The sequence below is a fragment of the Hippocampus comes genome, unplaced genomic scaffold, assembly GCF_001891065.2.
Source record: "Hippocampus comes isolate QL1 unplaced genomic scaffold, H_comes_QL1_v1.1 scaffold112, whole genome shotgun sequence".
Lineage (NCBI taxonomy): Eukaryota > Metazoa > Chordata > Actinopteri > Syngnathiformes > Syngnathidae > Hippocampus > Hippocampus comes.
In genome coordinates this window covers 2,660,727-2,688,458 of record NW_017805841.1, presented here as the reverse complement: position 1 = coordinate 2,688,458, position 27,732 = coordinate 2,660,727, and the positions used below count along the sequence as shown (strand labels likewise).

The following is a 27,732-nucleotide window of genomic DNA, read 5'->3' as shown; positions in this document are numbered from 1 at the left end:
TGTCTGGCAGCAGTAAGCATTGTTTGCTTTGCAATCTAGCCGGATGCACAACACACATACTGACTCCCGGGCCGAGCATTTTATTCCAAAAACTGTATGCATACAACCCGACAAAACGAAGGAGCATGGCTACAAATCTGGATGAGTCTTACTCACACTTTCTGCTCTCTCCACAAGTCAACCAGCTCGGCTGTCAGGCCCGCATCCAAGATGAGTCGACTCACAAGGGATACGTTGCCTGTGATTAGAGACAGATGCCGTCTACATATCATGCATGTTACGGCTTCTGTAGCTTGGCTTGCAAGCAAAATGAATGGAAGACAACAACGATGTCACCGAAAGCTAAATGACTGTAACATTTCTTACTCTTTAATAGTTTATACCAGGGATGTCCAATTATGTTCCACTGAGGGCCACATCGAGAAAAATGAAAGGAAAAAGGGTGGGAGCATACTTCACGTTGTGTTTTAAAAAACATGCTAAAAACAATTCAATACTGTTGGACAGGCCTTGGCTAGGTCAGGCGCAGGGGCCACATCCCGCTTGCCTACAGCCTCAGATCATCCCTCAGATTGATGATAAAGTCAAAGTAAATGTAAAAGTCAGTGGTGCTTTTATTTTGAAAGTTGTGGTTTTTCATATGCACACATGTGGACGCTAGAACAAGCGAGGTAGCGTGCAAAATCGCAATGTTTGTTTTCTATTTAGCTTCTCTCGCGTTAGTGCAGTGGTTTTTAACCTTTTTAGAGGTACCGAACCCAACCAGTTAATATGCATATACACCGAACCCTTCATTACTGAAAAATAAATATATATTTTTTTTTACAAACTCAAGATTAAAAAAAAAAGTAAATAACATTTCAAGAGATAAGTATCTTTTTTTTTTTTTTTGAATTGTACGACATACTATCACGACAGTCACACATTGACGACTGAGCAAACTAAATTTCCCTCAGCACTGTGATCATCTGCAGCCAGTGATGACCAAGCGGGCGTGTCATAACTGATTGACATATTGAGTCGGGTACTGTATGTCTTAACCTCCATGGCAAAGGCTCCGTCGAACCCCTGAGCCCGATTCATCGAACCCCTAGGGTTCGATTGTACCCAGGTTAAGAACCACTGTGTTAGTGTGATCTCTACTTTTTTTGTATAATTTTTTGAGCCATTGAGTCATTCGGCCAATTTTTGCTTGCACTTGACTGCAACCTATGAGTGCTGTATGCATATGGTAGAAATGAACTTCAGTCCCTTCACAACAAACCGACACTTGGCAGATCGAACTAACCACATAACTTTGCCTTAAAGTCCTCCGGGTTGATGCTAACACATAACAGGGGCTGTCGAATAAAATCTATGTGGTGATGTTATAACGCTTTAAAAAAGGGCTATTAGAATACACATGTCGACAGACGGTATCACAAAAATCCCACGCATGTACAGTATGCTTTATTCTCAGTGGAAAAAAAACCCGAACTAATATTACTGCAATTTTCTGAGTCACTGTGAGTAGTTTTCATTTGTGTGTTCGTGACTCTATTTTGCTGCCCCCGATGGCCCAGTTGCACACATGCGTGCGCGCGCGCGCGCACACACACACACACACACACACACACACACACACACACACACACACACCCACACACACACACACACACACACACACACACACTACAAAAATCTTTTTTGTGGGGAGGGCGGGGGGGTGGTTCTGAGTAGTGACGATTAATGAGTGTGGTCATGGATTAAATTAAATTTAAATTTCCTTATGATGTATGAAGAATATAAAGACTATGCAGTGGGCCACTAAAATGCTTCCAAACGTGAATGGCCCTCGGTCAGACTTTGGACACCCCTGGTTTGGACACCAAACTTTTCAAAGGCCAAGTGTGACCTTGGCTCCAAATGGATCAGGGATAGCTGCCTCCATTAGCAAGGGGGGATAATGGCTGTAAGCTATACCGGCCAGTGAGATCCATTAGATGACGACCAATCAAACCAGATGAGTCACCGCGTAGAATGACAACACGGAGCTTCTAGGAAGCTCAGTCGATTAGGCCTGATGTCACCCTGCTCAGACCTGACTCATCAAATGAGCTGCCCTTCAGACGCTGAGCACAGGGATGAAGATTGCGAATGAGGAAATAGACTGTGGCGCATGCACACACACACACACACAGGTCTCACGTTTAAACAACTGCACACAGTGTACATTGATGAAGGCCGAAACACCATCAGTGCAAGTATTTAAAAAGAAAACCAAAACACTGAGAGAGATGCATGACTCACATGCATCTGGAGTGTTCCTATCAATGTACTGGTTGAAATCGAGGAGAAACTGGGTGTTGTTGAGCGACAACGTCAGCTCTTTGCAGTACTCCCTGAAGAAACAGCAACCGTCAGTTTCACTCTCGGCACCACTTTTGTTCCGGCATGCGCAACGCTACGTTCAGTTGGGGAAAGTGGGCAGGGGGCGGTGCGGGGCTTGGCCCACTCACCGTGGAGCGATGAAGGTGTGACCAAAGTTGTCAAAATTCTCCAGCTGGAGGGTTTCCATCACTTTGGAAAAACACACACACACACACACACACACACACACACACACACACACACACACACACACACACAAATCTTAACTTACATCATCTGCATTTTTGTCACATTCATGTGCTGAAATACAGTAGTGACACAATCATCTTAATATATATCATGTGACTGGCATTTTGGTCCCCTAAAACGTTTTACATGCTGTCATATTCATGTTCCCTGATAGAAATAATAACATGCATTCAAGACAAACACAGATGCAGTAACACTGACACCCACAAATGCAGACAAATATAAATGCAACAACACACACACACACACACACACACACACACACACACACACACACACACACACGCCTCAATTTATGCTACTCTGTGTCAGAACAGCAGTTTTGTTCCTGCAAAAATGTGTATTGTCACAACTTAAGGGTTGCTATCTGGTTGATTTTTTTATTTTAAAGGAATGACAATACACACATACAGTCACACACACCCTAAATACATAGATCATATTTTTCATCACTTTAGTTCCCACTGAAATTTTGATGTGCTTTTAAGATTCACAGTATGTTCCCAGATACTGACAATAACATGTTCACACACACACACACACACACACACACACACACACACACACACACACACACACACACACACACACACACGGACACAAGACATATTAGACAGATATGAGGTGCTGGATAAAGAGAGCAAAGCGAAGAGTGGCGGCTCATAAGGAATGAAATACTTGCCTATTTGCCCTGTGACCCCCATCAAGAGGAAGGAGGAGAGGAGAAAGAAAGTGAGAAAGTAAGAAAGTAGTTGGAAAATGTTGTCTGATGAACTAAAATGTCAGAGCATGCATCGAAACAGGTTGTAAACACCCCCCCCCCTCCCAAAAAATCTCTCCAAGCTGTGGACGAGCATTCCAAATCTCGTAAATGACAAGACAGGCATCATTCGGCGTCATTCAAGAAAGTTCTCTTCAACTTTATAGCGTGTATTCAGCTGGCGTGGTGGCGCTGTCTGCAAAATTCATCACCGAACGGCCCACTTTGAACATTGTCATGGAAAATTGCTGTGGGATGAAACGATATCCTTCGCGTAAAAGAGATGACAGGCAGATTTATTGGCAGCATCATATATAGCAGCCCCCGGTATAGGAACGCATGTTTATGCAGTACGACTTGGGGGGGCAAGTTTTTCTTATGAATCAGTCGAGAGATGTTAGTGGTGGTCTGGCTCTGTTGTGAAACTTAAAGATTTATGGAAAATAGATTTTTGAATAGCTTGAATGTTAAAAAAAAAGAAGTTTGCTGGTCAAGAGAGGGCGCCTCCCTACCACTGACTGTGGCCCCTTTTCTTGAAGACAATAATCAAATAAAAATATTGATAATAAAATGAAAGTATTTTGAAAAATCTCTTTATCTATTCTTGGATAAGAAGGGTAAAAAGTAGACAGTTAATCATGAGTAAAGTAGGTCATGCATCTCTGTTGTCTGATTTGGTGACATATTTCCAGTGGGGCACAAAGCTTTCCCAATCGATTCTCATCTCAAGTATTTGATGAAATGTAGATTTCTTCCTTTTCTTTGGTATTGGAAATGATCAATATACATTATTGCACAACAAGGGGTAGGACTAGATAAGTTGTATACTTCTTCCTACTCCTTTGAACATATAACTGTGATGATGTTTGTATTACTTACTTTTATTTTCCTTTCATAATTTTTGTTTGCATTTTGTCATCTGTTATTGTATGTTTTATATATGTTCAATAAACAAACAAACAAACAAACAAATCATTAAATGTTTGACATGCGCAAAAGCTTCTCGTCAAGACAATCAATAGGGCCAAGGTGGGGTGCGACATTTCAGTGCCCTGAGCTAGCCGACGTCATATCCCAGCTTGAGCTCTTTGCACGCAGCACCTTGGTGATTCGTCAAAATTTAAAACATAAGAATAATAATAAATACATCCAGTGAATTTAAGCTTTTCCATGTGAGGGCTATGCCTACTCAATAAAAATAAAGACAACTGAAGATGTCACCTTTCGCTGAATGTTTGCTCTTTATGTACAAAACATTGGAAATATGAATAAAATGTTTGCAATATTTGCGTGACTGCTCTTTGTGTGAAACAGAAAAAAGTGCACAATATGTCTCCGATAAGATGTCTGCATACTGTACTCGAATCAATGCCTAAGTGGATTTTCAGCTCTTTTAACGGCCCCGCAAACGTCGACAGGCTCTTTACGACAGCAAGTGACACAAAGGCCAAAGCGCTCAGTCAAAATCTCATCTACTGGGATATCTGCACCATTAGCCAAACGGCTTTGTAGAGACACATCAAAGTGATGAAAATGCACTAGAGACAGATGTTTTTTCACGCTGAACTTGCTGTTTTTTAGCCGCTAATAATACCCTGCGAGGCATCCTAAATATCTACGTAATCGTCAACAGAGCGCTAAATGTGATTATCACAAAAATGCGCAAAGGACAAAAAGCATGCAAGAAGCGGAAGGAACATAACATTACAAAAAATAAATCAATAAATACGGATAGAAAAGGGAGTACTTGCCCCAAGACGATGCTGTAAATGTCCAGCAGAGAAGACACACCAGAGAAGTAGCAAAGAATTTAGTTGAAAATCATGCAGAAAGAATTCACTCAAACAATGTGGATTTTGTATGTGTGTGTGTGTGTGTGTGTGTGTGTGTGTGTGTGTGTGTGTGTGTGTGTGTGTGTGTGTGTGTCTATAAACACGTGCAAATATGATATAGGCAAATATTTGGGGGGTAACGAAAACCAATTTGAATTGGTACATGAACAAATGAATCACTCTGAATGTAGCTTTAATTGGTAAATAAACCATCAAAAAAGTTATAAATCTGTATGAATCGGTTTGCTATTGCTGGTGATTTGTTGTTTCTTTTAATTTAATGAACTTCAGTAGTTTGGACTTCGGGGAGCTTTCACATGTTATTGCATGTTGATAAACATGAGAAAAAGCTACTGATGCATTTCTTCGTCTTTGATAAATCTACTTGTAGGAAATACCACATTTAAAGTTCTAAAAAGTTAATTCATATTGATACATGATGGTCTACTCTCAGCAAGAAACTGCATCAGAATCTCCCGAGCTGAGCCGTACCAAATCAAATTGAGTGGTAATCCCACCGAATCAAATCAATTCGTTCAACTTGAAAATGTATTGTCCTTGAACCGTATCGCACCCAAACTACCGAGATTCTGTACGTATCAATTCATCTTTTCTGGGAGAGATGCACACCCCTAGCAACTATGCTACGAGGCTAAAGATATGTGTGTAAAGTAAACCCCTGCTTTTTGCAGGGAATAAGGACTGAATAAGGACTACTTTTACTCTAAATTCAGCTCCTCACCTCACTTCAGCTTCCCAAATGCCACCAGATTTATTAAAACTTTTTTTGCAGGCCGCAACGTACAGTTTACCAATTTGAGAACCAGTGCTGTAAATAATCATGTCATGTTTGCATTCCATCCCTTTGTTGCTTCATACTTTTTGTCCAAACTGCTTATGCTAGATGGAATAGTTGAGCGTGGGGAGACAAAAGCAAGAAAAGCCAAAAATCTAAAAGCAGATCAGAACAAAAGAAAAGGAGGAAGGCAAAAAAGTTTAGGGAGGATCAAAAGAACCTCAGCGCTCGGGCTGGGTCGCTGACAAGGGGTTCATGTGTTTGACTGTGCATGGGAGTGCGTGGCCGCTGACCAGCAGGTTACACTACAAACGAAAAAGCACATCGGGAATGCGGCACACAGGGAGCGGCCTGCGGTTCCAGCTGGGAAACAACAGTGGTGACCCGATGAAAATTTGTGAGGGAGTTTCTCGTGAAGGGCCAATACAAGGAAATGAAAGTGCAGTTTACAAGATCACGGATGGTGTTGCACTCACACATTGCTTGCTTGATGTCATCGCCGAGTTTGGCTTGAATGAAGTGCTCGCTGTATTTCGGCAGAACCAGAGCCAGGCTGCGTGAGAAAGGCACGTGACAACTTGTTTCATTTGATTAGGAAGAAACACGTGGGTGTTGATGTGGTCGGTGATGACCATGACGATGAGGTTATTGTTGATTTCATTGATGCTTTTGATGACAATGCGGTTTGTCGGTTCAATCGAGGTGTCTGTCTGCTTGGATTTTTATCGAGCTGATGTTTCGCTGTCAGTCTACCTACAGTAGGGGTCACCAACATGGTGCCCCAGGCAGCCCTTGAAGTAGCCCTTGAGGCCCAACTGAGTAGCCCGTGGGCCTGTTCTAAAAATAGCTCCCCAGCGATGGGACATTGCGAAAATGTAAACACTGGCAGAGATTTCTAGAAATAACATGTTGCATATTGATCTTGATACATCCTAAATATAAGCTATGAGATGCAAATTTTTAACAGCATTATCGATCCATCCAAATGGACATTTGAAGCAAACAGTGGAAGCTTGGTTCACAAATGTCATTGGCTTCAAGAAGCTGTTTACAAACTGAAGCAATTTCCCATTTAAATTGTTCTTAACATTCGTGCGAGAGTTGGATTCATCGTAAGTCAACCAGTCTTGCCTGGCAAGTGAGACGCAAGAATGACATAATGAGAGGCAACTTTTACATCTAACCTTCTCCTTCAATCTCCAAGCGTTCGTAGCCAACTTACGATGTGTCTATAACAAGAATTCAAATGGTAGATTTCCGCCAGACCAAACCCCGCAACGTGATAACAAACTATTCTCATGTTTAACTTTTACAGTGACCCCACACAAGTTTGCTTATTTGTGGGGTTTTCGCTGAAAAGCTCACCTCGGCAAGAAATGGCGACTTCTGAAGGAATCTTGGGGCCAAAGAAACTATTTGAAGATAGGTGAGTTTTTAGCTCGGCAAAAGGATTTCTCTGCTGTCCTCTTGTGGCATTTTTAGGCACTTAAAAATGCTGGGGGGTGGGAGGGGCGGGGCATACTTCATAATCACAGAATTCAATTTTTTTTTAAACAGTAATAATTTTTGTATATAGAAAATGAAGTGTGATGCCTGAACCAAGACAATTTGGATTAGAAAATGTTGTTCATGAAACAAATGGTTTGTGAACTGGGCATTCGTGAACAACTCGACTGTAGTTATTCTGAGTAAAGTCAGCCTGACATGAGAAACCAAGGTCAGCCCTTGTGGCTTAAATCATACCCTTCATGATTAAGTGACCACTCAGTGATGAGTTATGAGTGGATATGTTTAAATGTAGCACACTTGACACCACATAAGCTCTTCTAGAGCGCTCAGATAACTCACCTGTAATCGGTTCCATTGACTGGTGCCCAAGTGTATGTTCTTACTCCTCTATCAATGTATCTCTGCAAGATGATATGAATATAAAATGCTAATTTAGCCGCAAATGATTGAAAACTCTTTTTTGTAATTGAAAAAAAAAAAACAGTTTCTGACCTCATCCTGAGTTTTCACCAGGGTCTGAATAGTCCGCGCCCCGATCTCGCCATCGATCATCATTCTCCTGATCTGCATGGTGAAGATTTGCACCATTTCAGTTCGTTTACGACTACATTAAGACTCATATCGCTGCACGGTTGAATTTTTAATGCAAAACCATGGGTGCTGCCGACAGTACCTCTACTTTAATGTCATTCTCCAGCTCTGCATCCAGGAAGTCGAGAGTAACCGGCTCCTGGAATTTAGGATTCTACAAGAAAGAATTAAAAAAAAAAAAAAAAAGAGAGACCCTGAAGGGGGTTGGGCTATATTTGGGCAGTGGCATTTTCATTGTGCAACTGAATAATACTACTCAGGGACTTATTTTAAAGTTTTTGGGTCCTATTATTTTGTTGTATTAGTTGTTTTTTTGATAATTATTAATGACTGAGGCAATGTTTACAATCCATTTGGCTGTAGTTATTGTAGGTCCAGAATTATTTGGACAATGAAACAATCTTTCAAAGCTCTATTATGTCTATTTGTCATAGCAGCAAATAATTTGGGGTGGGGGGGTTATGGAATCATCGCGCTTCAGATCGGAATCGGACCTCTTCCAAATCTATTCCTCGCTTGCGGGTGTGCTGAAGCATATGCTAGCTGTCAGTAGGCGGTAGGCAGTCACCCACCGTACCGCCCACCTCTTCCAGATTTTTTCATGAAAATCCGATAACATATTGGATATCTGTCAGTGTGAGTATAATGTAAATGTGGAAATCGGATAGCCATACTGGATATGTGTCACCTGAAATGTTCGTGGACATAGAATATCTGAAAAGAGTATCATGTCAATCTTAAATTGGGCACTTTGACCTGCAGTGTAAATTCAGGTTTAATAATGCCGCAGAAATAATATCAGGCTCTGCTGTCTTGAGTCTGGGTCAGTATATAATCATTTCAGTCATATTTGCGTAACAATACTCATATAATAGGCTTCATTTGTACTGGAATAAGGCCATCAGCATGTCATTTACATCAGAGCAGAGTTGCAAAATTGCCACAAGGCATAATGTTTTTCTGTCCCCAACTAAGCAGCGATACAGGTTTTTCGATGTCATCATTTTCCACTTGACGCTGTTGAACAAACTGAAATCAGTACGGTTAAAGGTTTTTCAATCGGTGAATTATCTGATGAATCAAGCTTGCTGATGTTGAGTTCCAGTCCAGCCTTCCGGACTGACATTCCCTGCCATTGCGCGGATTCCTACTCTTGAAGCTTTCATCAGTGGTGGTAGTAGCTGGCATTCAGCTGTGCGGTTAGTCAAGAACAGATCATTTTTGTTTTTGGAGTATCTTGTGATGGATATGGGATATTGTTCTATGCGTTGGAGCAGTGTGACTGCCATAATGCTTCTACAATTGGGTATGAACTGTCATAGGGACAGAAAAACTTCTTGAGAGGTGACAATTTAGCAATCCTGCTCCAATGTGAATTGGCAAGCCATCAAGCAAGGGAATGATATACTGTACTCCAAAAAAAAAAAAGAAAAAACCACCGTCCTAAGCCTAAAATGTCAAATTTTGATGGCCTAACATCTGAACAACACCTGAAATGAAATACAGCGCGTAGTGTTTTTTTGGCCACCCACTAATGCGCTTTGTTTAAAATAAAACACATCTATGTGCTTGTATGATGGTATAAAATGAAATGTGAGCACAATGATGGTGCTATTGTAGTGCCTGAACATGTGCTGGATGAGATAGTGCCAATGAGATGAAGGGACATTACTGTCCTAAAACGAATAAGACACTGTTCACTTACATCACATTAAATGCACAGTTAAGAAGTGTATAAAATATTCAATGACACATTGAAATTGCATGAGTTCCTTACATTTGGCAATAAGTGAAAGGGGGTGCGTGGGGGAGTGCAGTGAAAGACGACGCATTTCAGCATGAAAATGAGAGAAGGGGAAAAAAAAGAATAAATGATCAAGGGTGAGCAATGATGCATGAGACGGAATAAGACATCAAACATTGTGAAAGAAGACAGGAAAGGATATGAAAAGAACTACCGTAAAAGGGTCGATGAAAGGAATTCAAAGAAAGAGAAGAGGGAATGATATTGAAAGTATTCCAATAACTCACAGGTACGTTCGAAACAGGATTTATTTTACACATTGGAGGGACTTAACTTGACCCTATTTGCTTAATAACACCATCCTAGTATGTCACATTGGGAGTAAACTATGAAGCACAATGCTGACGCAAACTAGGGTATGCTAAGAAGGAAACTGTGGTCAAATATCTCCATACTGTACTCATCTATGGCTACTAAACCGAATATCTACTTTTCTGGAAGATCTCACCTCATGAAAAGTTACAGCATACTTATCATAGAGCCTTAAATTCCTGTTATGGATCCTTTTCTGGGAAAATAATGATGACGTGTTTGGTAAACTAGTTTCCAGTCATACTTGACAGTTGGTGGGATTGACAAAATCACAAGTGTCATAAGAAAATGAAGTTCATAGGAAGTCAGGTACTGGTACTTAACATGTAATGTTATTTCTTTGCTAAGAGCCAATGAAACCTATTCTATATCTTAATGAACGGAATAACCAGTTTTCTAAGTGTCTGTCTAAAAAGTTGCGAGGCTTCTTGCTTGGATTAACTTTACCATAACTGTAAAACATAGTTTTGTTTTTTTAACCAAGAACATGAAATTGGTAGATTGATATCTATCGTCATATGTCCAATTTACAGCTATAGCTAACCTTACGAACTTTATGAAAAGTACACCATGGGCCAAAAAAGGTTGGGCACCCCTGACATAAGGGAATGGTTAGTTTTAGACAAAAGTCAAAAATCCATTTGAAGGTAACCTTAACAGCATACAGTAGTGTAATCTTGTGACACCTACCTTTGGTTGGAGATTAGGGTGCAGCAAGACATAGCCGTTGGGATCAATGGCAAAGTAGTATCCATTTGGGCCAATCTGATGAAAGGAACGTAGCAAAGGGCATTGAATTAAATAAATCTCGGAGATGGGTGACTCGAATCATATGACTTGACTGTCATCCAACTTGAGTTGCCATTTGTAGGACTTGTGACTTGCTTTCCAAAAATGTGAGAAACGTTTTGACTTGGTATTCAAGAGATTGGACCTGACTTTGACTTCACCGACATGACTTGACGTCATCTTGTTTACAGTTGCGAATCTACATTTGAACACTGTTTGCGGTTTTAAGAAAGAAAGGAAGGAAAGATAGAAAGGACATTTTTCTTTCATTCACGCCAACCTGGATACGCAGTCAGTGTTGTTGCACACTTACTGGTGTGAAGTGGCTACATAAACGTCAACAAAAAAGGGAGCAGCTCCAAAAATCATTACATTTCAATTCACGGATTATCTTGTCAATGCTGTTTGCAAAAATAGGACAGCAAAACGCCCTTCGAAAACAGGTAAGCTCACGTCACAGTTTACGAACACGAAGACTGGTATGGAAGCAGTAAAACTGTACGAAAATGGAGTTTGACTCACTGTGAAACGTGGCGTGAGCTTCTTGATGTCATTCAACGACACGTCGATGCCCATCACGCCGAGAATGAGCTGATTCTGATGCTGAGAAATAGAAGTAAGGAAAATACATCAACTGGCCTCTACTGTTGGCACCTGTAAATCGGTAAACATATGTCAACTTCACTGCACCTCCCCATTCCTGTCGTCTTTGGTTTTGGTCTTATTGAAGACGGGAAGGGTCCCGGTAATGACCAGACCGAGTTCCTGAGTAAGGCACAAACACGACACGGATTATATTAGCCTACTATAAATTGACTTTTTAATGGCTTGTTTACAAATATTCTCGGGAGTACCTGCTCACCCATCACGTGGAAAATTAAACACCCTAGCTCTGCCCGCGGCCACTGTGCTAACTAAAATCGTACTTGGGGTTGGACCCGCAGTGGAGGGTGTGGGGTAAGGAGTGGCTCAATACTGAAAATTATGGATTGTAAATCAGTACTCGGCGGATATTTCGAGATTTACTCATGATTCCTCCACCAACAGGTGCAAATGTGATGGACTGTCTACATATCCACCATACTTACTGGATATGAAAATTCTCGGTACTCTTTCATACCCTCCATTGACCAATGTTACCTCAGTTTCAAGATTCCCACCATTGCTATCACTGTCCTTGGTTGAGCACACATTGGTAAATCTGATCATGTACATTCAGAATTTAGAGCACAGTAATAATGTCACACCAGTGCATCGAGGTACACGTTGGTCCACTGCACTTGTTTGGCCTGCTTGTCCGCAAGAACCATGGGTCTGCCCAGGACATCCAGGTACTCCTAAATCCGACAGAAAAACACAGAGTCATGTCTGGAAGTGGATGGTGATAATATATCAAGCATTCAGTAAAATGACCTGTGTGTTGATTCTTATGGCTCCAATGGAGGGGATCTCGTAGAAATACCCTGGAGTGGATCAAGAAAACGAGGAGATGAATAATATGATGCCATATTGCGGACAATGTGGATGTGGATGATGCTGCACCTTTGTTGGAACAGGCCATCCACTGAATGGGTCCCTTATCGTAGTTGTGCTGTCCCACGGAGAAGGTGAAGATCCTCACCTACAACATCATGATGTCCGTTATGACTCAAGCTTCCTTAGCATGGCTGTTTCCTCTTTTTACAAAGTCTAAAAGATGCAAGATCACATCCTGTATTAAGCAGAACGTGCCTCAGGCTCGACTTACTTTAAATAGTAAAGTGACCCCTAGAGTCAAACAATAAACACCTGAATATGACAAGCAATTACATGCTCTTATGTATGTTACCAACTTTTTTGTCAGCGTTGTATTTCTCCAGTATGGCCCGTGCTCGCTCTTCTCCTCCATCGGTAAACAGCATGATGATCTTATTACAATTTGCTCTGCTTATATTTGTCTGTTCACACACAAGAAAGATGAAGCTACTTAGATTTTGTTCTTTTTTCTTTTCTGTTTTTTTGGTTTTTTTTTTTGTCATTTCATACAACACAGTCGATGCAATTTGGAATGGTATGTCAGTTAATTGCAATGCTGAAACCAAATGAGGTGGCTTCACAAAAAGATACTGTTCTAGTAGAGGGAGAAGATGGATCCAGCAGATGGCAGCAAACATCAGGACAATATTACAGCTGTCAGCCTCTACTTCCCCTTCATAAGATAAGATAAGAAAACCTTTATTAGTCTCGTAATGGAGAAATTCCCAATGCCTCAATAACTAACGTAGCATTATCTATCCATGAATTGAAGCGCTTATCCTCACATTACATCAAAAAATGAATAAAAATGAATGTGCAAATGTCATTGATGAGGCTAATGTTATGAAATACATTAAAAAGGAAAAGAAAGTGTTTCATGCAAGATATACCCCAAAATATACATTCTACCATTCATTATTTTTGTAAAATAAACAAAAATAAAATTTAAAAATGATGTCTAATTAATTATAGTACTGTAATTGTGATTAATTCATCAAAAAATATTTCATAATTGGGGAAAGCAAAATGACAACATGCACCAAAGCGATCCATAATAAGTCATTATATAAAATATATCATACTATAAATTGATTGTATTTGTTAAAACAAACTATTAGGAGTAAATAAGGAGTAAGTGTTTTACACGTGTATACAAAGCAGTAACTACTGGTAATTTTATTTGACATTCATATAAAATTAAATTAGAGTAAATATGATTAACTACGATTAAATGTTTCCTGCAATATACACTAAAGCAAAATCCACCCGTTTGTAATCCATCTCAGAGATGAACATTTGGCCTCTTGCTGTTGACTGAAAATTACATCATACTTGCTCTAGGCTCAGGTAACGACCAATCACGGGTCAGCTAGCGAACGTCACATGATGAAACTCAGATAACAGGTAAGAAAAGCTATACAATTAAAAATACAATTCAATACACTGAAATTTATTTGATAAGTAGATTATGCAAACTATAACAATGCAATGGATAAATACGATGTATCAATTGTGATTTTTTTTCTCTCATCCCTGAAGAAAAAAAAATACAAAACAAATATTCAAATGACGAAAATTAAAATATTGAAAGTAGGTCAAACATTACCGCAGCGAGCTGCTCAAATGCAAATTCGAATCCCTTGGTATAGTTGGTGATGCCCTTGGCCGTGATGTTCTGCACAGCATCCTTCAGCAGCTTCTTGTTCCTCACGTTGGCTTGAACCAGATGGTCAAAGCACGCCGTCTTCTTCACCATAGTGTTGAACTGGGAAACAAAAGCCAGGGCTTAATAAATGACACTGCGCAGACCCCAAAGACGCGCTGCCGTAATTAGAGTGAAACGCTTGGTCCTATGTGCTAGTTTGGCTCGCCGCAATTTAGAATAAATTATCACATGTGTAACATATGTGGAAATGAAATACAGTGCGGCATGCACACACACGCACACTAACATGCACACATGAACACACGCCTCACTCCCACCTGGCCTTGGTTGTTAGGAACCAGTGGAAAAACAGACAGATTCATCAAGCCCCACTAATTGCTTCACATCCTTGGAGCGCCACGACTCGGTACCCATGGCAACAAGATTGGAGCTACAGTGTATTAGAACAAGGTTATGCAGCAACACCGTAGTGTTTTTGTTTTGTTTTGGGGGGAATAAAATGATGAGGATGCCTAATTTTCATACACACAGCTCAAGGTCCTTGACACAACTCACTCGTACATAGAGTCCCACGGGGAACAGCGAGCCGTCGCTTGGTAGTCGGCAAAACAATGTGCAATAACTTATGTGGTATCTTTTATTTTCATTCACACCATGATGTGTTGAACAGTGTGCATATGTTGTGCATAAAATGTCTTTTTGCAAAAAAAGCCTATTTTCTGATTTATTTTGTCCATAATAGGTGATTTGGGTAAAACCAACTAATGTTTTACTGCTGATTACTAAAAAATGGAATCAGGCAGAAGCTTTTTTTTGTGATTAAAAAGAAGATAGTTGAATCATTTATTCTGCAGTTAACAAAGACATAAAATCCTATTCTCTGTGTGTTTGTAATAAAATTCTTCCCTGAACCCAAAAACCTTATGAACCTTGTTAAACATTGTTGTACTCCGACACCTTCAACTATGCCATGCAGCAATAATGCAAAACAGAGCATCTATTGTGTTCAAATTGTCAGACCTCCTCTCAACTCATCAGGGTTTTTGTGTGAGTCTGCAAACATTGATCAACAAGCTGGGAGGCAACATGATGTCTGACCCATATGTGTGTACGTGCGTGTGTAGGCGTGTGGCCAATGGCCGGCCGGCACTGAAGCGGCTTCTCCTTTGACAATAACAGACAAACACATCTCTATTTGACTGAAAGGCCATGATCACAATGTCTGCAAACACACACACACACACACACACACACACACACACACACACACACACACCAAATCAAGAAGACAGCAAGCAAATATATCTTCGGAAACACAACAGAGGTGTGCATAATGGGGCGTGTTGTCACATAATCTATTAAAAGGAGGAAAGGGGGGGGTGTGAGTAGGGAATATGAGAAACTTCGGAAGGTGTGTCATATAAATGAGTTCATGTCATGAGATATGTCATGTTTACACAGATGGTGATTATGCAGTCAGGGGTGCAGCGAAGGGCGGTGTGTTTCCTTTTTCATGCAAAAGCAGTTGTCAGACACGACATCAGTGGCCTCGCAAATGTCAAAACAACCTGTTCGAAAAGACGACATGCCAAGGTATTGGACTTAAAAGTTAAATTAGTAAAACAATGCATCGTTCTGGATTGAAAGAAATGCTTACACCATGCACAATTGAATTCAGCGATACTTTGTGTACCAGTTGAGGGAGCTTGCGGACCACACTTTGACAACCACCGCATTAATGGTTGTAACTAAAACTTTGTGTTGTTTTTGGCCAATGCAAATGTATTTCTGTGACCAAACCCTTCTCGTTGATTTCTACCTTGCCACTCTTTTTTGTCATTTAGAATTTTTCAACCATTCCTCAGATCAGAACTCCATTTCTCAAAATTACTCGTCCAACTTTCACATCAGTGTCACTTGTGGGCAGCAAGTATAAAAGTGATGGAGGCCGTCATATTAACCCTGTCATGCACACTGTAACCTGATAACATGATTAGCTGTCCACTGTAGTAACCGCTGTCCCTGAAAGGGTTAAAAAGTAGGTCAGATGGTTTGTACATTTTGGTGAGCACCATAAGTGCAAAATGGAGTTCGTCATAGGTGATATGGCACGACTCCTTCTTGTGACTGACTCGAAGTCAGCCCTTAGATCATTAATTTCTCAAACAAAATATGTCACACAATTGTTTCTGGCATTTCAAAAATATTTATGGAACTGAAAAGATCTCTCCGCACACTGAATAAATGTATTTTCATTTACTCCTCCCGGAATGCACACAATTTCTTTGTTTTGCCCCCTGCTCAGTAGATTCGCTTTCACATGTGTTTGCGTGAGTACGTTGGTGGCCATTTTCGGATGGGCAGACCTGAAGCAAATCAGGCTTCAAGTGAGCAAAGAGGATTAAAAGAGGGAGAAAAAAGAAAAAACATGAAAGAAAAAAAATGAGCATAAGAATGGGAAGGAGTACCCAACAGGCGTTCCTCTGACCTACAACAGCTGTCCAGGGAGTGTATACGTGTGTGTGTGTGTGTGTGTGTGTGTGTGTGTGTGTGTGTGTGTGTGTGTGTGTGTGTGTGTGCGCGTGTGTGCGTGTGTGTCTTCCTTGACCAAATGCCAACTTGGTCCCTTGGCTGCTGTTAATGAGGAAGGATTCATTGCTAACATCAGAGATTAATGATGGCATGTCATGCCCCGACACCTGCAGGTGGCATGCACCAGTGTTAGAGGTTTTTGAGCAGGTCCGCGGATGAAAAGACAGACGTACTGAGAGTGTGACACTGAGACAGAAATAATGACTTCTGATGAGTGTGACCTCAGTTAATTTGCTGTTTTCTAATTGATGTTTCAAGGGGGGCGGGGCTAAGGGAATGATGAGGATGGTGATTGCCTATCCCTTCAACTACTCACTTGACCAATCAGTAAAGCACAATAGGAAAGCAAATACAGTCAAATTATCTTTCCCCATTGAAATTCATGAAAATGTCACAGATCCATTCCAGCCCGATCAAAAAAATAGCACCTGACGACCTTGTACTTCATAAAAACAAAAACATGATAATATAATTAAAAAGAATGCATGGAAACCGTCTGTGCATCAATACTGGAAATAAAATACTCTTAAAAAAATCTTGAACTGTTTAACACCACAGTGCTGCAAAACTATTGCTTTGTCCTCTGCCTCTGGTGTGCTCTGTTACCTTTGGTCAGTTGCTCAAACTCTGTATGGCTTATTAGTTTCAATGGAATTTAATTTAAATATTGAGACACGCGAACTCCTTGACAGCGTCGCCTACGAAACCAGGGACCAATTGATTTTCACTCCAAGTTTTGGCCAAATGGTGACCATCCCATCAAACTTATGGTTGAAATACACCCTAAAGCCAATATCTTAAAACCATGAACCTGTAACCGTTTTTTTAAGCATACATGTCTCTTCTTCATTTGCTTGTATCTGTCCCATTCTTAAAAACACAAAGGATGACAGGGCGCTAAAGATCTTCACAGAATCAACGTCCACTAAGAAGCATGACGCATTGTTTTCAGAAAAACAAAGCTCCAAATCTGCAGACTTTGTTGCAACAAACACCTCATAGTTGGCAGCACACCAGTATGGATACACCGCTCGCCTGATTGGCTCTTTGGACGCTTAATCGTAAGTCTGGAAGGTTTCGAGAAATGAAAGTGCGGCGAGTCGTGGGAATGATTGGTCGATAACAAAACAAGAAGTGACGGGAGAGAATGCCGAAAAATGTAAAAGGGAAAGTTGCAGTATTGTACATGGGAAAGTTGCACACATGCCTTGGTCACTGGCGCAAAGAGATGAATGGGGACAAGTAATAGAGATGACGAATGAACTACTCCGTGTTGAGGTTTAATTATTGTAGTAGAACGCGAGGGTGGCAAGAAAACTTGGTTACATGTCACAATACTTTTGTGCATGCGGTATATAAAAAGAAGGGGCGGCCAAGAGAGTGCAAAATTTCATCCAGTGCACCAAAATGGAGCAGCAGGCATTTCATTAAAGGCTTGCTTGAAGGTGGCCAGACGTGGTAGAAATCCATACTTCATTACATGTCATCCATCTCTGGGAACCGCTTGCTTCCAGACCCTTTTGCACTAATTAAAACATAATCTCAGATTAAATTTTAGACAAACATTCATTGCATTGCAGTCCAAAAGGGGGGAGGGAATAAAAACAGAAAAGTGCGTGTGCATGTGTGTGTGTGTGTGTGTGTGTGAGAGAGACAAAGCAATCGTGGAGTAGATGTGTAGTGTCTTTGCTTGTGTGTGTAACCCTAAAGTACCCTGAAGAAAAAGGTCTGTATCCCAAAAAATATTCTAAAAGTATGACATATAATAAATGTGTTCCTCTTGAAATGAGTCCTACCAAAACGAACTACTGAAGGTAAATTGGTTATAATTTCAGTCGTAATGCTTCTTTGCTGAAAGCAGTAAGCAACGTGTCATTTTACTGCATGCAAATAACGAAATATTGAGATACCTGAGGATCAAATAATAAATTACAATTTGAAACGTAGTAAGACCCGTGAGAAATGTCAATGTCCCAAAAGCTGCTTTAAAAATATATCATGCATTCAAATTATTTCCCACTTTAAGTGAGTTAAGTTTTTAAAAGTATTTCAGACACAAATATCCCGATCAAATTGTTGCTGTCCTGTGAAAAAGACATAGGCTCATTTTTATCATTTTTAAAAATGTTTGTGAAATGTTGATTCCGAAACGCAAGTCTTTACGTGATTTATTTTTATGATAAAACATTTTAAAAATGGACATTTGCTTTTCACTGAAAAATTACAAATGAAAAAAAATATTTTTCAGCAAATATTTCTTGTCACTAGAAAATTAGAATTTTGTTCTGTGTAGCTTTGCCATTTTAGGTTAATTTCATGAACAGAGAGGAAACTGCTTTCAAAATGGAATATACTCTGGTAAAATACACCTTTCGTCATTCAACACAGCCAAACTGGTTCAAAAATAAAGTGAAGAGTAAAAAATGTCCCCATGAATACCGAATCGTAGAATATCAGAACTCACATAAACCACGTTGACGTAATCGTCATCCGACAGCGTCTCCAGCATCTCGCTGACGGATGTCCGGATCAGTTTGAGCGTCAGGCCGGAAACGCTGCCACTCCTGCCAAAACGAGACGAAAACATCAGTCTGCTGCACTTGTGTTTGTCAGTTAAGACCAATGGTAGACCCGAACAGATCTCAAGGGGCATATAAATGTCGAGAATGTAATATGATCATCGTAAGTCATACGGGGACAGATCAATGACGTTAGCGTAACTCACGCGTCCACCAGGATGAGCATGTCTTTGGGGGAGGCGGCTCCTTGAATGTACCTGCACACACACTTAACCAGTCAGCACAATTGTAGCTTGATTTACGAGATTAATTAATTCCGTACCATGTCCATTACTCAAACAACACATATCTCAAAAATCCCTCATGACTTTAATAGACATGTCATTAACCACTCCCACTTCCAACATTTTGTGAAGCATGTTTTTTTAATAACCATTTTTCCTTCTTTGCAACACATTGTTCGACTTCCACTGAACGTCTTCAGTGTTTTTCTGCCTTTTTAACCAGACTTTCCACCCATTCAGCAGCTTGTCCATCTTTTCATGGATAGAGCTCCACAGTTTAGAAATTATAAATTATTCATACCCCGACTGGCGTTATAGCCTTTCTTTGGCCATGACTACTAATGTATATTATCAGATAATAATTTGGGAAAAAAAATAGGATTTGTTTTCTGTAACACTGTTTGTACAATATTTTGAATTTCTATAATCCATTGCTCTTGTTCTCTCAATATACATTTAAATGTGATTGTATTAGTTTAAAGGTGTGTTTAAAGACAAAAATAATTGAGTGTCATAATTTTTTTAAAACATGCCGAGGAAGTATTTCAATTTCTCTCATTTCACTTATTGCAGGGGTGGTCTGGAACTGGCGATGGCTGTGGAAGCATCTTTATAAGTGGTCTAAGCAGTTAGACTGTGGAGATGGATTCAATGAGTGTATTATAGTATGTGACTCTTGGCGGCACGGTGGTAGTGTGATCTCTTACCAGGGTCTCCTGCGTACGTCATACAGGTCAATTTTACTGGGTGTCTTGCGAGCATCCATCCAGGGAGACGCTGCAGGACATAAAAATTGTGTCGATTACACCTGTCTCACACAGCGAGGAGAAAAACCCACTAATTGCTTATTTTATTGATCACACGCCCTTCATGTCAGGCTGTGTGACATACTTCATGGTGACAATAAAATTGTGGATTTCTGGGTTCCATCTTACATATCATTAATTTGTTTAGCCCAGAGTATAATTTATGACAAGATGTGCAGACTTAATTTAATTGCTTTGACAATCACCAATTTGGCATGAGTGTGGGGGAGCATGAAAAATGAGCACGCATGAGAGAGTGAACCCACTCTTCATGCATGCTAAGTAGTTTTTGAAAACACAGTGAAATAAAATAGTCAAAGCCAGTGTTCATCCCGGAATATTGCACATCAACCTCTCCAGTGAGGCCACACAGACGATGCCATGAATAGAAAACACTATGAAGCTTAAGCACGGATGATTGGTTCGTATAGGACAGAGCTGAACGGGATTCTATGTTGAGCCTTTGTGAGCGTTGATATGAGCATATTGCAAACATGGTGACTGTTGAGTCAAGGTCATTTGAGTAAAAAAAAAAAAAAGCACTCCAAATGCACCCAGGTTGATTTTGTGTATCGTAGTCTCAAGCAGAGAAAACTGTGGAATTGAGCAGGATAATAAATGCCACGTAGAGACAAAAAATATTGTGCCATATGGCCATTTCACTGAGAGATGATGAAAATGTAATATGGAAAATAGAATGGAGGAGGAGCTTAAAAGGCGGATCGGTGCAGCGCCCGCGGTGATGTGAACTCTGCATTGGTTTGTCGCGGTGAAGAAGGAGCCGGTGAAGTTCTCAATTTAGCGGTCGATCTACATTTGAACCCTCACCTTTAGTCATGACCTGTTGGTCACGACCGCAAGAACAAGAACGATCGCAGGTACAAGCGGCCGATCAGTGTGAAGGAAGAGGATCAGACTAGAGCCACTTCTTATCGAGAGGAGCCAGATGAGGTGGCTGGGGCATCTGGTTAGGATCCTGAAAGTTTCTCGAGGTGGTCTTTAGGGTGGGGATTTGGGGGGAGAATCAAGACTCGCTGAAGAGGCAACGGGCTCTATTTTTGTAGACAGTACATCTGCACCATGGTGGAAAGGCGGGTGGATCCTATTTTTTGTAACAATGCAAGGCTCACTGTCCATATCTTTTAGCAGACCAGCCTCTACCAAAATGCGTGAGCTAGTGCAGCAAAAGAAGGGTGTTGGCGATACGCCTGGGAGAATGACAATTGGGTGGCAGGAAGTCGATCTAAAGCTGTTGCCTTGCCTATCGTTCCTGAGAGTGCAATTTGCGCTCCGCATTTATTGATTGATTCATTTATTCTTAGTTTATTTGTTTAACCAAATAAGGAAAATGAGAGCAGGTTGTCATTTACAATGGTGACCTGGAAGCAATTTAGTTGCAGTGTCTTGTAGAACCGCCCGCAGAAGAGCTGGCCGAAGTGGTTGGGGAGAGGGAAGTCTGGGCTTCTCTGATTAGGTTGCTGCCTCCATGACTTGACCCCAGATAAGCTGACAAAATGGATGGCTAGCATATGGAGCAACTCTGTACTGATCAACCTGACCAGTTTGTTTTCTACCTTCCCAGCTTGCTCACTCTGTTTACCTACCAAATTTTCCCTCTCTCCCTACCTGCCTCTATCAATACATATGGCTTTGCATGGAAAAACTTCTCTGTACTTTCTTTTTGCCTACCTGGGTAGTAGCGGGCCAGACCTGTAGCGCTTCCAAACACCTGCCAAAGAAGGGTGGGATCGTCCTCTCTGTTTTTCTTAAACACGTCCTCCAGAGCCTCGGTCCAGTTCAGCTCGTTCAGCACAATGGTTGCTAAAAACAAAAGAAAGATTGTGATGGATCTTTTCAAAATGTTTGTGAACACCAGGGACTAGGGTATTTCCTTGTGACTACTGTTGACTTGAACTGAAAAGAATGACTCCACTAAATACCATATTGGCCCGAATATAAGACGGCCTGATTATAAGACGACCCCCTCTTTTTCAAGACTCAAGTTTGAAAAAATACTTTTTGAACACCAAATTAATTTTTATACAGAAAATAATTACAGTACAGTACATCAGAAACAAATGATAATAACAATATATTTGAGAGAAAAAGCATGTGATTTTGCCTCATTCAAATCCAAAGTGCAATCACAATCGTAAATGAATGGCTTCTGGTTTTTGAAATGGAAATTACATCATAACTTCTTGTCAGCTGCCGGTTAACCTGGCCGATCTTCGACCCACTTTTCTCCAGATTGTCGCTACGTTTCTCCATTTTCTGTTATCTCTTCTATTATTTTCTTCTCTGTTCCTTCTTACCGCTATTTTTTATTTTTCTTCTTCGTGCTACCGCTATTTTTATTTTTATTTTTTGTGGCAGGGGGTCACTTTGGCCTGGGGAGTCAAGTTCAGCATTGGCTTCAATGATATCTGGCGCCATCTAGCGTCGTGAATAGGTACAATGTCTAGACCCCGAATATAAGACGACCCCCACCTTTTCAGTCTTATTTCAATGCATAAAACACCGTCTTATATTCGGGCCAATACGGTACAGAGGATTGCGGGTGAGGACAATAACTTGAGTGGATGTCATGAAAAGTTGTCCAGAGAAGATCGCAAAACCGCCTAGAAGGACAGGCTGGGAGAGCTAGCGTCACAACCGTATGTCAGTGCCATCAAAACTTTTCAAAGATGATATTCGACGATCACATCATTGAAGTCATTTACCCTGTTTTCTAAATTGGTCTGCTTCGGGTCAAATGGCATTTAAGGAGTTTACTTTTCTATGAGTGAAGCAGTCGAAGAATAATTGAGCTTTTACAACCCACAAGTATGTTTGACGTCATGGTGAAAATGTCTAGAAAGAGACAAAGATAAACACCTTAATACACATCATTGTAATTGCCCAGGTTCTGTGAAGTGAACACAAACTCATGTGGATATTTTTGATAAACACATTTGTATTCCCACATGAACACGAGCTCGTTCATTTCTACCTCGAAATAACGCGTTTGTGTGTGTGTTTGTGTGTGTGTGTGTGTGTGTGTGTGTGTGTGTGTGTGTGTGTGTGTGTGTGTGTGATAGCAGCTGATTGATGGTGTGTGTTGTGGGAGGCAACAGGCATTATGGATGCAGTGACACAGCACTTGGACAGCCTAGAGCCACGTAACACAATGATGGATGAAGGGGGGACGCAACACTGGGCGCCCCCAAACTGGTTCAGCCTCTCACGACACTCTTTTTTTTCCCCCTCTCCTCAATTCGCTCTCATTTTTAGTCTCCTTCCCTCCACTGAGGATATTATTTGCACACTTGTCTCATTTATCTGACAGTATTGATTATGTTAAACATTGCGTTGTTCAAGTTACACCCGACACAAGTTTAGGTATGCCTTTCGAGGTCTCATACAAGAGCTGTATCAAACCCTCTGCTTCCATAAAGATAATAATATTCAGTTTTGCCGAGTTTCAACTTTAAACTCGGTGGAAATGTCACTACTAATGTGACAATATGTCAGTACAGTATAGGCATAGGTGGCAAGCAAAAACCCTACCGCAGTTTTGCCTTCAGCCACAGGTGCCTCTACTCATCCGGCAGTTCCACGAGCTCCCGGGATGCAGAAACAACTGTGTCTAAAGTAAAATTGGCTTGGGCTTGACTTTCTGGACCTGATTTTGCCACCTGTGAGCAAACATAATCATCAGGATTCAGAATTACCAAAATAATTTTTAAAAAGTTTCTTTGATTGGTTCATTTGTGTGATGTATGTTATAAACATGTCATGCAAAAACAGGGTTTTTTTCTCTTTGTCCTCAAATTACACATATAAAGGAAATAAATGGATAACGCAATATCAGTAAATTGAAATGCAGTTTTGGCACAAACAACATACTTTTTAGAGTAAAATGTTTTTTTTTTCTTCTCAGTTTTCAATTTGTACAAAGTGTACAAGAGTGAAATAGATGGATAATCATTGTATCGATTGTGACGTGGCTCGTTGATGTGCAAACACTTCCATTTGCATGCATGCCTCTCGAGACAGCAGTTAATGAAGCCTCGCTTTGCCAAGAGTGGCAATTTTATTGTTTTTAAATTGAAACATACGTGTGTGTGTGTGTGTGTGTGTGTGTGTGTGTGTGTGTGTGTGTGTGTGTGCGCGCGTGAGCATGTGAGTGTGCACATTATGCATTTACCTCATTAAGTGCAGAATTCTAAATGGGGTGAGATAAAATAGCACTATAGCCAGCGGTGCATAATGAGAAAAGTTCAAATTGCGCGAGGCTACGACTAACAATGGAGCTATAGAATAAAATAGCTTTGCGTGTCGTCAGGATAATACATTGCAGTGCGTTTATTCTGCATTGAACCCAGAGATTAAGTCATAGCATAAGTGACAATAATATAAATAGGATGACTAAACGACTGCACACTTTAACCGGAATATTAATCGCTGGCGTCTATGACACAATCTGGTAAATTTCACATTTTTTCACAAAGCTATACTACGGGTCAGTCCACAACTGTGGGTGTTATTTATTTATTTTTTTTACAAATTATTGACCAATCGAACATGTTGAAAATGGCTTGATCTCTTTGATGTTGCAATGTTAATGGTTGAACAAACATGCCATTTTTGGGGATCGCCTGAAAAGTGAGGATTTCGCCCGTTGTTAGCTCTATGGTTCATAACTCTGTGACCATGACACCCAAATATTTCTCTGTGTGTATGTATAAAAACAAATCAGCTTCCAAATTGCTTCTTTTGGGGATCACATTTTTGGTCCCCACACTACAAATGCTGATTGTCTTAAAAGATATTTGATATGTGGCCCATTGTGAGGAAAAATGACCTTTTAGCGTGGCTCCTGCAATCATATTTCAGTCTTTTGCCCGATTCATGGTTACCAAGGACTCCAAGTGAATTTCTCTGCCCATTGTTATGGAAAACAGGTATGAATGCAGTGTGCCATAATTAAAAAACATCCGGCTTTATAAGGGGGTCTCCCGATTTGTGGTCACCGCACAACCAAAGGTCCCCAAGATTTTTTCATATGGGAAAATAACCAACGTTTAGAATTTAGAATGGCTTCTGCTATTATATTTGGTTGTATTTATTATAGGAAGCTGATTTATGGTCCCCAAGGCCCGAGAGGTCCCCGAAATATGAAAAAGTAAAAAAAAAAAAAAATCATAATAATCCCCATAAAATCATAGCTAGCCGACACACACTGGCAGCAAACCTGTGTGGACAGTATGTGCCATTGCAAAAATAAATAACTGAATACATTAAATTAGAAATCTGCTTCAAAATAACTACTACATTCATGTTATGGGGTTCCCAATTTTGTGGTCCCCACACCACAAGAGGTCCTCAAGACGTGCCTTGTATCATATGGGACATTGTGGAAAAAACAACAACCTTCAGAACCGCTCTTTTTATCATATTTTGGGTATACTGTATCATTTTATGTGGAACTGATTTATGGTCCCCACACTCCTCCAATTCATATAATGGGCTTGAAAATTATCCAACATTTTGTTATGAGAGCAAAGTCAATTTCCTTCTATTGAGAAATGTTAAAAATAAATAAATCCTACTGGAGATTTATCGCATCTAGTGTTGAATACAAAACAATTATGCTTCACTCCACACTCCCTCCTTTTCCCTCAATTTGCCAAATAGATAGGATATTTTGACATGTCCGTCATCTGCTGTATTTCCAGTCTTACGGCCGGCAGGCCAGTGCCCACAGGGGGTGGGTAGGTTGATGGGGAAGCTGAAGGGTGATTTCATGACTCCGCCTCCCATTTTACCCAGAAAATCCAATTTCACCCCCTGACTGAGTAAAGGCTATTCCTGGAACATTTATGGGGTGGAGATCAAATTGGGCCAATTGAAGCCTCAACAGTGTACAAATGTCTTCTTTTCCCCTTCCCTCTGAAAAATATGTTCTGCGGTGAAGCTGGCTGTTGGCTGTAAAAAAAAATATGTGAAGTCTGTGGCTGTCTCGCATGCAGACTGATGCGTGTCTCCAATCTGTCTTCATCGCGAGTGATAAACGCCACATCTTGAGCATTGCTTGAGGTCAGCTTAAGGCAGAATCTATCTCCAAGCAAATTGAGTTTTACACACATGGAAATACCGTGTGGGTTTTCTCCAGTGTCTCCGGTTTCCTCCCACATTACAAAAACATGCACGGTAGGTTGATTGAACGCTCGAAATTGTCCCTATGTGTGATTGTGAGCATGAATGCTTGCTTGTCTACGTGTGCCTTGCGATTGGCTGGCGACCAGTTCAGGGTGTACCCTGCCTGCTGCCTGAAGACAGCTGGGATAGGTTCCAGCATGCCTGCAACCATTGTGAAGACAAATGGAGATAAGCGGCTCAGATTATAGACGCATCGACATCAGATTGTGTCGATCACTTTTATATTTTCACAGAATGTGACAAAACATGCCAGGAAACAAGATTACAATGCTTGCTTCCTTCTGTTAATGATGTTGACAGGCTGAGATTTAAAAAAATCAACAAAAACAAACAGGCCACACCCATAAAATATGGGCATCATTAAGGTACGTGGAACAGAGTCATAAAAAACACATTAAATCACTGCTGAGGTTTTCAGGGGGCTGAATTTTAGTGCTGAGATCATTTTTACAGAGACCTATTATTCAAAGGCAGATGTTTCACCCCATCAAGTGTCCCTATCAGGGTGGGAAATGAAAATTGTTTTAAGTTAATGTGGTTCCAATTAGGAGTGTGAAATAACTGGTTATGTTTGCATTTATATTTAAAAGAAAAAAATGTCTCTGTTACTTTTACTGGTATTTGTTCAGCAAATAAGTGTCATTTTCCTTTGATTTATTCACAAATGCGGTTGAGAGTTTTGTTACAATAAAAAATATGAATCTGTTTTCCAAAAATCGCATTTTTTATTGTTTTCTAGTCCATCCGAGTTGTCTGCGACAGCCAAGAAGCGTTGAGAACCGACTCAGCAGTACTACATCACGCGCAGGTGCCGCACATCTGACACACAGCCAAATACAGAAAAAAATTATTACCAAAAAAAAACAGAGCTGTATATCTTTCATTCCCACAGACCTCAATGACATGTGTCCCATATCTTTTTTATTTCACCAATCACCACGCTGTGTGTGTGTGTGTGTGTGTGTGTGTGTGTGTGTGTGTGTGTGTGTGTGTGTTGTTTTTGTTTACATTTTTTTTCATTATTTGGCCGCGTTTCGGCTTGTGCGGCACCTGGGTGTGACGTGGAAATTATGTTCTCTATGCCGAGTGCCTCTCGCCGACGAGGGACGGACTGAGTCCACGTGGTTGGCCTGA

At 40.6% G+C, this 27,732-nt stretch overlaps 1 protein-coding gene across 4 annotated transcripts in view; it reads right to left on the bottom strand.

The window, feature by feature from the left end:
- Positions 1-27,732, bottom strand: part of LOC109526841 (voltage-dependent calcium channel subunit alpha-2/delta-1) — a 76,856-nt gene that overhangs the window by 15,748 nt on the left and 33,376 nt on the right. For 2 of the 4 annotated variants that reach the window (XM_019888402.1, XM_019888401.1), the window contains exons 7-27: positions 22,084-22,215; positions 20,296-20,365; positions 19,511-19,561; positions 19,250-19,349; positions 14,134-14,292; positions 12,845-12,949; positions 12,555-12,633; positions 12,426-12,475; positions 12,260-12,349; positions 11,703-11,777; positions 11,535-11,615; positions 10,914-10,988; positions 8,190-8,261; positions 8,009-8,080; positions 7,856-7,917; positions 6,484-6,560; positions 5,131-5,142; positions 3,302-3,310; positions 2,499-2,559; positions 2,290-2,381; positions 157-238 (exon numbers count right to left, since the gene is read on the bottom strand). In XM_019888402.1, coding sequence (XP_019743961.1) covers positions 157-238; positions 2,290-2,381; positions 2,499-2,559; positions 3,302-3,310; positions 5,131-5,142; positions 6,484-6,560; positions 7,856-7,917; positions 8,009-8,080; positions 8,190-8,261; positions 10,914-10,988; positions 11,535-11,615; positions 11,703-11,777; positions 12,260-12,349; positions 12,426-12,475; positions 12,555-12,633; positions 12,845-12,949; positions 14,134-14,292; positions 19,250-19,349; positions 19,511-19,561; positions 20,296-20,365; positions 22,084-22,215 — 1,606 coding nt within the window. The remainder of the gene's footprint in view (positions 1-156; positions 239-2,289; positions 2,382-2,498; positions 2,560-3,301; positions 3,311-5,130; positions 5,143-6,483; positions 6,561-7,855; positions 7,918-8,008; positions 8,081-8,189; positions 8,262-10,913; positions 10,989-11,534; positions 11,616-11,702; positions 11,778-12,259; positions 12,350-12,425; positions 12,476-12,554; positions 12,634-12,844; positions 12,950-14,133; positions 14,293-19,249; positions 19,350-19,510; positions 19,562-20,295; positions 20,366-22,083; positions 22,216-27,732) is intronic. The other 2 variants (XM_019888405.1, XM_019888404.1) reach the window with 1 other exon arrangement.